This window comes from Chinchilla lanigera, unplaced genomic scaffold (assembly GCF_000276665.1).
Source record: "Chinchilla lanigera isolate Chin_1 unplaced genomic scaffold, ChiLan1.0 scaffold00193, whole genome shotgun sequence".
Classification (NCBI taxonomy): domain Eukaryota; kingdom Metazoa; phylum Chordata; class Mammalia; order Rodentia; family Chinchillidae; genus Chinchilla; species Chinchilla lanigera.
Genome location: NW_004955594.1, coordinates 757,035 through 766,465, shown reverse-complemented (window position 1 = coordinate 766,465; position 9,431 = coordinate 757,035). Strand labels below are relative to the sequence as shown.

At 39.8% G+C, this 9,431-nt stretch overlaps 1 protein-coding gene across 10 annotated transcripts in view; it reads right to left on the bottom strand.

The window, feature by feature from the left end:
- The window catches only part of F8 (coagulation factor VIII, procoagulant component), a 141,416-nt gene that overhangs the window by 33,636 nt on the left and 98,349 nt on the right, over positions 1–9,431 (bottom strand). For 7 of the 10 annotated variants that reach the window (XM_013509994.1, XM_013509998.1, XM_013509995.1 and 4 more), the window contains 7 exons: positions 7,987–8,199; positions 7,460–7,688; positions 7,088–7,270; positions 5,260–5,376; positions 4,605–4,676; positions 3,139–3,224; positions 1,403–1,558 (listed from right to left, as the gene is read on the bottom strand). In XM_013509994.1, the coding sequence (XP_013365448.1) occupies positions 1,403–1,558; positions 3,139–3,224; positions 4,605–4,676; positions 5,260–5,376; positions 7,088–7,270; positions 7,460–7,688; positions 7,987–8,199 (1,056 nt within the window). Of the gene's footprint in view, positions 1–1,402; positions 1,559–3,138; positions 3,225–4,604; positions 4,677–5,259; positions 5,377–7,087; positions 7,271–7,459; positions 7,689–7,986; positions 8,200–9,431 lie in introns of those variants that run through there. The other 3 variants (XR_001232543.1, XM_013509997.1, XM_013510001.1) reach the window with 3 other exon arrangements.

The following is a 9,431-nucleotide window of genomic DNA, read 5'->3' as shown; positions in this document are numbered from 1 at the left end:
AAAAAAAAAAAAACAACAAGACTGAAATTAGTAAATCAGGCATGCTCTGGGAGCGAAGGGTTCTGGTACATGAGGATTAATGTTAACTGCCCAGGCACCTGTTCGGTCATTAGACTGGAGCAGCAGTCCACAAATTTTGTTCTGTAAAGGTCCAGATAGAGATAAGTTAGTCTTTACAGACCGCAAATGGTCTCTGTGGCATGGTCTTCTGTCCCTTCATTTTTTCAAACCTATAAATACGTAAAAACCTGTTTAACTCACAGGCCGTACAAAGTTAGGTTGTAGGCCAAATCGATGGGCTATAGCTTTTCAACCCTCGTATTAGAACATACTAGTTGCTCATAACAGTTGCTGTGGAACGTAATAGTTGCTCGTAACTTTTTGTTAAAGGAACAACCCTCAGAAAAGTGGTTGATATCTGCCTTATCCTTCTCAATGTAAAAGAAAGATTGAAAATAAATAAACTGGGCATTTAAAGTCTAGATTCTAGGAAGTAAACCAGAGGAACATAATTTTTTTAAAGTTTCAAACAAATTAATGACGTCAAAAACATTTCTTTCAAAACTAGGTTTCATTTTTAAAAGGTGAGTCGATGTTTTGAAGAACCAGTAGAATAGAGAAATATTTCCTAACTCCAATCAAGGGACAAAAAGGATAGAAAGAGATATATGTATGTACACAGATACATATGGCACGAGAAGAGAAGTACAGACCTACTGCAGACATTTACACACACAGCAAGTAAGATAACAGGAAGTGAGAATGCCGAAAATCAGAAAAGGAATGGGAAACACAGGGAAGTATCTACCACCAAATAAAGCACAAAGCTCTAGTAGGTTTGTTTTCTAACCTTCATTAAATATGTGATTACTACATTAATTAAAGAATTGTAAAGCAATAGTTCCATGGAACAAAATCGAAGTTTTTCTGAATCATTTTCAGAAGGAAGACACACAAGGCGCACAGAAAGGAAGAACTGAACAGATTGGTGGAGCAGTTCATCAGGGGCACAACTATGAGAGCAGTACAGGCAGTGACGCTAAGGTGGATGTTGGGCCTGCTTAATTAAGAAAGGGTCTTCAGCTTACCCCTAGAGAATGAATCAGTTCCCCAGGTTTCACTCATCTTTTTGGTTCAAAGGCACAAGGCTTTATCTGCATTCTTGGTTTCGATCTCTAAACTCAAGTTTTTAAAAAATGTACTGACTCCCGGACATTCAATAACAGAGCATCTCTTCACTTCTAGCATCTATGAGAGTCTTGACATTACTACATGTTTTTAGGTAGAAAACACTTTTTTGGAGTTAAGTGTGTAGAATCTAAGATGGTTTGTTCCATCTACGAAATCTGTCAACAGGTCTTTAAAGTATTAATGCATTGTCTTGAAAGGGCTACTTACATACCATTAAGGTCCCAGTGGAATTCCCTCGATAGGTCAGCCACTTCTTCCCTTCAAGACTATACATGATGATAAATTGAGAGACGTAGAGGCTGGAGAACTTCTGACTGGCACCCTGGGTTTTGATGCCATGAATAATCTTTGGTGCCAACAGATCCACCTACCAATTAAAGCAACATTTTATTTTAACCAGTGTTTAAATGTATGTACTATCTTCTGAAGTTAACTATTGGTTTAGGAAGAATCTATATTGCAACAGAGGTGCCCCTTGTCACCTTAGATGTGCACAAGAAGCAGACAACAATGTTGAAACGTGGACAGAGATGTGAGGCTGCGGAGCAAATGGTGGGGATGAGTGGAAAAGGTACAGACCTAGGTCCCTGCTTGCTTGAGGACCAGACCACTTTCAAATGACTGACCCATTTTCTGTACACACATATCCATTATACTGCACGTACAAACACACACAACCCGATGCTTGTTTTACTCACACCTCAGTCTCAGTCTTTCCAAAGCCAACTTCCTCCCCTCTCCCCAGACTAACCTCCTCTCAACACTGCCATCAGGAAGGAGCTGCACTACCTTCTAGAAGTATCAGTTCAGAAATGATTTCTCCAGTTTAGCCTTCCCTGCATTATGCAGGCAAATTTAGTGTTGCTTTATTTATGCACTTCTTGCTGTATCTAACTTCTTTCTAGCAAATTATTTCACCATATTGTAAGGTTGCTTTGTTTGTCTGCCTTCCTTATTAGACTGAGATCCTTCAGGCACGGAACCTGTTTGCATCATCTGACCTTTCAGTCTCAATTTGTTTATCCTGTAAAGTGAAGATTAATGTTCAATTGAAATTATTAAAATGTTTATACATGTAATGTGCTGAATTCAGTGACTGGAACATAATAGGCGCTAGGAGGAGGTAAGCAAGGGGAAGTAAGTTTCAGAGTATATAGGCACAAACAGTGCAGCGGCTTATCGGCACGGGCCCTGTCAACTACCTGCTGCTGACTGCTCGGCCTTGGTTGCCTAGTGCCGGTCAACCCCAGCCAGTGCCCTTGTGCCTGTGCAGGCCTTCCTGCCAGAATAGCTGCCTACCCCAACACCCTTTGTAGTAGAAAACGTAAAATTACATGTGTGATTTGTGTTTGCAGCTCGCATTATATTTCCGTTGGGCAATGCTGCTGTAAAAGAAATAGGGAAGTGAGAAAATCTGGAAGACTGAGTCCTTTAAAAGAAATTGAGTTCACCCAAAGACAATATTTCTGGCATTAATCCATTTTAGTTTTCCGGACTGGACTAAATTTAAGTAGGTATTTCCTACTACCCAGTGGTATAAAATTTATCAGGGAGACAAATTCAGTTTTAGAAAAGAAGCTACAGTTTTTTTGCTTTAGATATGGCGAATTGAGTTACTTGTTTTTGTGTTAAAATACAGAATATTGCAAGGCTCAAGGATATCTACTTAGTTGGAGACATCTAAAAGTAAAAAACATGATCTTGGAGGTGATGAGTTCAATATAATAGAAAGTATTCAGATGCTCTAATCCCAATATAAGGAAACAGGACATACCAGCACACTCGATTATGTTCCCGAATCTTTTGTTCATGACTTTTTGTACAAATCATAAATCATTCCATTCTTCAGTTTCCTCATCTGTTAACTAACGTTTGGGAGGAATGACTACAGTATAAAGGGCATGTATAATACTTTGAGTTTGCAAGATGAATAAAAGGAATTCTAACCTTGATCCAGGAAAAAGGTTCTTTGGTGCTCCAGGCATTGATCATTCCAGAGTAATGAAGTCTGGCCAGCTTTGGGGCCCACTGTCCTTTGCCCAAGAAAGAAGAGAGAGATTATATTCAACTGGATTGGTCATAGACAGTTGAGAATGATATCGCTCTTTTGAGAAAGGTTAACTCTAGTTGTGGAAAATATAGACGAAGGCATACAAAGCTTTGTAGCCTAGCAGTACTGATTTCTCTCTACGGTTTTGCTTGCTATTGTTGTATATCTCCTTTTATAAAATTTAATAATTTTGTTGATTTAATTAGCACTTCTGATTAGCTGATACTAGAATTTGTTACCAGCACTGCCAAATGATTCTTTATTACATATGTTCATTGCAGAGAAATCAGAAAATAAAAACTTAAAAAATGGTAAAATAACTTAAAGTAAATTAAAAAATACAGTCCTTCCAAATATTACGAGTGTGGTAAATAACTCTCAAGCCTCTTTTACAAGGGGGAATTCTTTTCCCCTCTAAACTAGGGGTTGGCAATTATTTTTCTGTCAAGGGCCAGAGTGCGAATAATTTAACGGTGATAGATTATATGCTTTCTGTTACCTAAGTGCTGGTGTAGCCATAGATAAGGTGTAAATGAATCAGCACGGCTATATTTCAATTAAGACTATATTACGGACACTAAAGTTTGAATTTTATAATTTTCATGTCATGAAATATTCTTTTTAAAATAATTTAAACAGCCGGGCATGGTGGCGCATGCCTGTAATCCCAGCACTCGGGATTACAGGCAGCACTCGGGAGGCTGAGGCAGGAGGATCGTTCCGAGTTTGAGACCAGCCTGGGCTACAAAGTGAGCTCAAGGCCAGCCTGAGCTGCATATCGAAAGCTTGTCTCAAAAAGACCAAAAAAAATAAAATAAAATAATTTAAAAATGGAAAAACTGTTTTTAACTCACACATGCAAAAACAGGTGGTGGGTTGATTTGGCCTGTGAGCACTAGTTTGCCAACCCTTTTTTTGTTCGTTTGTTTTTGGTACTGAGAACTGAACTCAGGACCTTGTGCTTGCCAGGCAAGTGCTGTGCCGCTGAGCTATATCCCCGGCCCTGCCAACCCTTTTCTAAGCTGATGTTTGAGAATTCTCTACAGATCTTATTCAAGCTTTATGCCACTGTTCACAGGAAAGTGCAGCTTCCAGCTACAGGGAAGAGAGAGGACTTCAGGGAGAAATACTGAAAGTAGAGAAGCTATTTAAGGAGACAGAGTTATTGTCCAGGAAAGAAATGAAGGTGACCTGAATTAAGATGGTTGCAGTGGGAAGTGGGGAGGATGAGATGGATTTCAGATACATCTATGAAACAGAATTAATAAAAGTATGAAGGTGGATTGGTTATCTAAAAAGCCTCTAACAGACATAAAAAGATATAGCCAGCCCAGGTTCTTGAAACAAAAATAATAGTATTCACCATATTGTCCTGAAGCTGTAATCTGAAAATCTCTAATGTGTCCAGAAGCCATTCCCAGGGGAATCTGACACTCTGAAATCAAAAAATGGGAATCCAGGGCTAAAAATGCACACAACTCAGCTTCTTAAATATAAGTCAGTGAAAATGGGAGAACACCAACAAACGCTAACATTGTAGTGCTTATTATGTAACAAGAACTGTATTAAATATTTTATTGCGCTCTCACAGTTAATTCATTCTAACAGACAGGTGTTACAACTCTTCATATTTTGCAGCTGAGGAAACTAGGGTCCATAGATAAGTAGACTAGTGGTAGTTCTCTTCCTTATTTAAGGCTAAATCTCCAAACTCTTCCAAGGGACATTTGTAAGTTATCTTTGATAATTGAATTAACTTCAGTTCCAAAATGTGTTGTTGTGAAAATGAAGTGGTTTTGTTTTCTAACACCAGCTTACTGCATATATTCAAAGTATATACAACTTCCAGCATATCTGTCCTTGGCGGACTTTGTTTTCCACTCACAATATTTGTTTTAAATTTAATAATAATATGCACTTGTATTTATTTCTCAACAGAGGAAACCATCCCGAGAAGGAGGAAAGCTCTGTAGAAATAGGCTGGTAGGCAGTGAGCCTCTGCTCACAGTGGTACTCACGCTTGCTGTACACCAGGAAGAGAGTGCTCATCCCAGCATGCAAGTGCTCGCCGATGAGGCATTCTACCCGCCAAATTCCTGCCCTGGATGGCAGCATTTCCACGGTCTCAAAAGCACCTTTTCAAAACCAAAGCAAACAAAATTAATTTCTTTTCACTAAAAACTGAGCTTAAGATACATTGGCTTTCATAGAATATTGAAGGAGACGTCCTAATTCAGTCCCACCACTCTTGAAGTTCTCAAACCCAAAGCGCTTCCTGTATGGCCCCTACAGTTGCAGACTCTCCAGATTGAGTTTGACCACCTCCCTCCAGGGAAACGAGAGACAAAGTGACCAAACGCTTTGATGATGGAGACAGGAGAGTGCTATTGCATTAGGACTGGCCTACACTCTCAGGGCTTTTCAGAGCATGCAGGTATAGTTCTTATGGACCAGATGTGAACTCTGAGAGAGACAGGGTCAGGGTGAGGTCGTCTTGGATCCAGTCCACTGGGGCTGCCTAGATGGGGAGAAGCTGGGGTGAATGCTGGAGGGGTCAGGAATGGTTACAAGTGACTCCCCAGGATAAAGGGGGAACTAAGCAGGCACAGGGGATTTCATAAGGAACGATCCTACAAAGGAGCCTCCCAGGAGCCCCTGAGAGTGCCCTATAAGAGAAAGAGTCCTCTTTAAATACCTGCTCGGGGGCTGGGGATATATAGCTCAGTGGAATAAGCGCCTGCCCAGCAAGCACAAGGTCATGAGTTTGATCCCCGGTACCGCAAAATAAATAAAAAAGTAAATAAATACCTGCTAGGTGCAGACGGTGTCAAGGTACCTTACAACAACGGTGGCGGTTCTAAGTAGGTTAGAACAGCCTTAATCCCTTACTTCTAATCTGTCTGTGCTGGAGTTCAAAACAGCCTCTGGCAAGGGATTGTGGGGCAGGAGGAAGCACAGAAACACAAGGTGGAGAGACGGAGGACTCAACCGTAACTCCTCCCAGCACAGGCTTCCAGCCTGATGTGAGGCCGTGTTGGGCGAGGGAAGATTGAAGTTAAAAGGGGTAGAGATCTGATTACATCTCGGAATGAACACTGTAATTTCTGCCTTGAACTATATTTGTGAAATAGAGTGACTGCAGGTCTATTTGTTACTTGAGTGAGCAGAAAAGACACAGGGCTTCTCAGATTTTTTATGAAGAAACAGGATTTTAGCTCCGCTATTAAACCTGTTTTAAAGAGACAACACAGAACTACAATAAAATGGTGATTTGATCCACACTGTCAGCAATGCTTAATCAATATACTAGTTGCATGCACAACAAAATCACTCTAGATAACTGCTGGTGTCATGTGGGATTCAAGATGAAAAATAAAAGAGCATTCTTAGGAAAGTGCTGTGATGTTAATCTTCCATTTGTTCTATTCTATTTCCTTTATAGCAAATTTATGTAGTTCAAATCATCTTGTTCACTTGCTAACTTATTTCTCTGTAGTATAAAGTTACTTGAAAAAGTATGTTAGTTGGGACCAGGGAGCTCGTTTGCTTTGTGCATTGACCGTATCCCTAGTACTTAGACCCTTTAAAGTACTCAGCTGGGAGTGTTACTGCATGCCTGTAATCCCAGCACTCTGGAAGGCTGAGGCCCGAAGACTGCAAGTTTGAGACCAGCCTGGGCAACTTAGTGACTTAGTGAGACATTGTCTCAAGAGAAGAATTTTGAAAAAGGGCTAGGGATGGATCGTAACGGGAAGGACCAGGGTTTAATCCTCAGTACCGCAAAAAATAAAAATAAAGTACTCAACAAGTACTCTAGGAAGAAGAAAGAGCTAAACTAGCTCATACCTGGGTAGAGATTGTAAACTGCCATTTTATACTCTTCTTTTTTCCGTACAGTGAACACATGTCCACTGAAATGAATTGAATGGATGTTTTCATTGCTGCCCATGCTGAGCAAGTACCATCGAACCCTTTGGTCCTGTGCCATTACTAGGCCAGGAAGGGTGTCCATCACATAGCCGTTGACTGCTGGAGAAGAGGAACACAGGTGAGGCCGTTAAAATCTAGTGTACATGTTGCTTTCCCTTTACTCCACCAAAAATACTGATATCTTTGAGCATCCCGTCCCACACATGCACTTGCAAGGTATAGAACGTTCAAGTTTCTAGCTCACACTGCATTGCACAGTGAGAAATATTTGGGTGTGGGATATGTTACCATAGAAGTGATAATTCTCTTTAAACGTGGGATTGTCTATCTGGATACTGCAGGGTGCCTTGCAATTCCTTTCCATGTTTTCAGTAAAGTACCAGCTCTTGGTTTCATCAAAGACGGTGAACAGCAGAGCAAACTCCTGCACCGTCACTTGTCTCCCATGAGCAGGGCTCAGTGTGTTCCTGTGGCAGATCAGAAGGGGTCCGATCAAGCCTGAGTGCATGTCTTTCTCCTAGAGAGAGAAATCATCAGTCCTGTTAGTATAAGTTCTTTCACCTAGTAGGTGAAAAAGAGCCTGAGTAGGTTATTTGTTGACTTATGGCACTCTCGCCTGCTTCCTATCTGCCCACAGTACAGTGTGTCCTCCTCAATAGATTCCTGGGTGATATTTTCCAGACACAAATATGATGTCACCTCTCCTATCTAAAACTTTTCATTGTGTTAGGACAACTACCAAAATTCTTGGCATATGACACAAAGACCATTTCTTTAAAACTAGAAAGTAGTGAGCACAAGGAAGAGCTGCTTACCAGATCAACATCAGAGAAATAAGCCCAGGCTTTGCAGTCAAATTCATCTTCAGTGGGCGCCATATATTGCTGCACTTTCCAAAAGTAAGTTTTGGTTTCATTAGGCTTGACAAAGTTTTTTCTAGGTTTTGCTTCTTGTTTCTGATCTTCATTGTAAGAAATGAGGCTAGAATAGAAGGAATAGGGACGAGAGGCCTGGTTTTTGAAAGTTACCTGCGGAGTAAATCAAGCAAATAAAAAAATCAAATGCAAGAATTATCGCTTAGGCTATTAAAGTCCTGAGCTTAAGGGTTGTATTCCTAATAGGAATGCCCACCTTTTGGCCTTTATCCAAAATTGTAACACCCTAGAGGAAGAGTGCAGAGGGCAGATGTTAGGACCCAAGCTTGAAGAACTATGAAGGAAATTCTGAGGAATTTTTGATTCTGAATTTAAGACATGAACTCACATTTACAAAAGAGAAAAATCATTAAACACTTAAGAGTAATTCCAAGTTGGGAGTGGTAATCCTAGCACTCAGGAGGCTGAGGCAGGAGGATTGCCATGAGTCTGAGGCCAACCTGGGCTACACAGTGAGTTCAAGAGCATCCTAAACTACAGTAAGACCCTGTCTCAAAAGACAAAAAAAAAAAAAAAAAAAAACAAAGTAAGAGGGAAATTGTCACTACAGGAGTCTTAAAAGAGTATAACGAAGCTGGGTGCGGTAGCACATGCCTATAATCCCAGCACTCAGGACACTGAGGCAAGAGGATTGCTGCAAGTTTGAGGCCAGCCTGGGCTTCAAAGTGAGTTCAGCCAGAACTACATAGTGAGACCCTGTCTCAAAAAGAAAGAAAGAAAGAAAGAAAGAAAGAAAGAAAGAAAGAAAGAAAGATATAACCCCAGGAGTTAATAATGATATACTAAGTACTTCATGACAAGTTCCTGGATGAATGTATATTACCTTTTAAAAAGATTTGTATTTCAGATCTTAAAAATCTGGAATTACCAACAAGCAGAACAAATTTGCTTGTTTTACTCTTCAGGTAACTTATGCATTTATTATAGAACATAGGGAAAGTAAAATGAAATTCAAATCAGAAAAAAATATACCCACAATCCCATAGCCTTAGTATAAATAAGAAACTGGGAAAATGGATAGCTATGTTTGGAAAGACTACTTCAGTGTTTGTCTCACAAAGTGCGCTAAAATAACTTTGAACCTGCAAGAATTATTGGTAAATTTAAAAGTTAAATATAAAAACAAGATATAAAAGAACACTGGAAGAATAATAGGGAATTTTATCACTTTGAATGTTTTGCTTTGATTTGTTTATGTTTGTGATACTGGTATGCTACTACTGTTCTATTTTTTTGTTTGTTTCTCATGTACTAATCTCTTAATAAAATAAAATAAAAAAAGAAAGAATAACAGGTAATTTTTAAAAATCTAGGTAGGAAAGGAT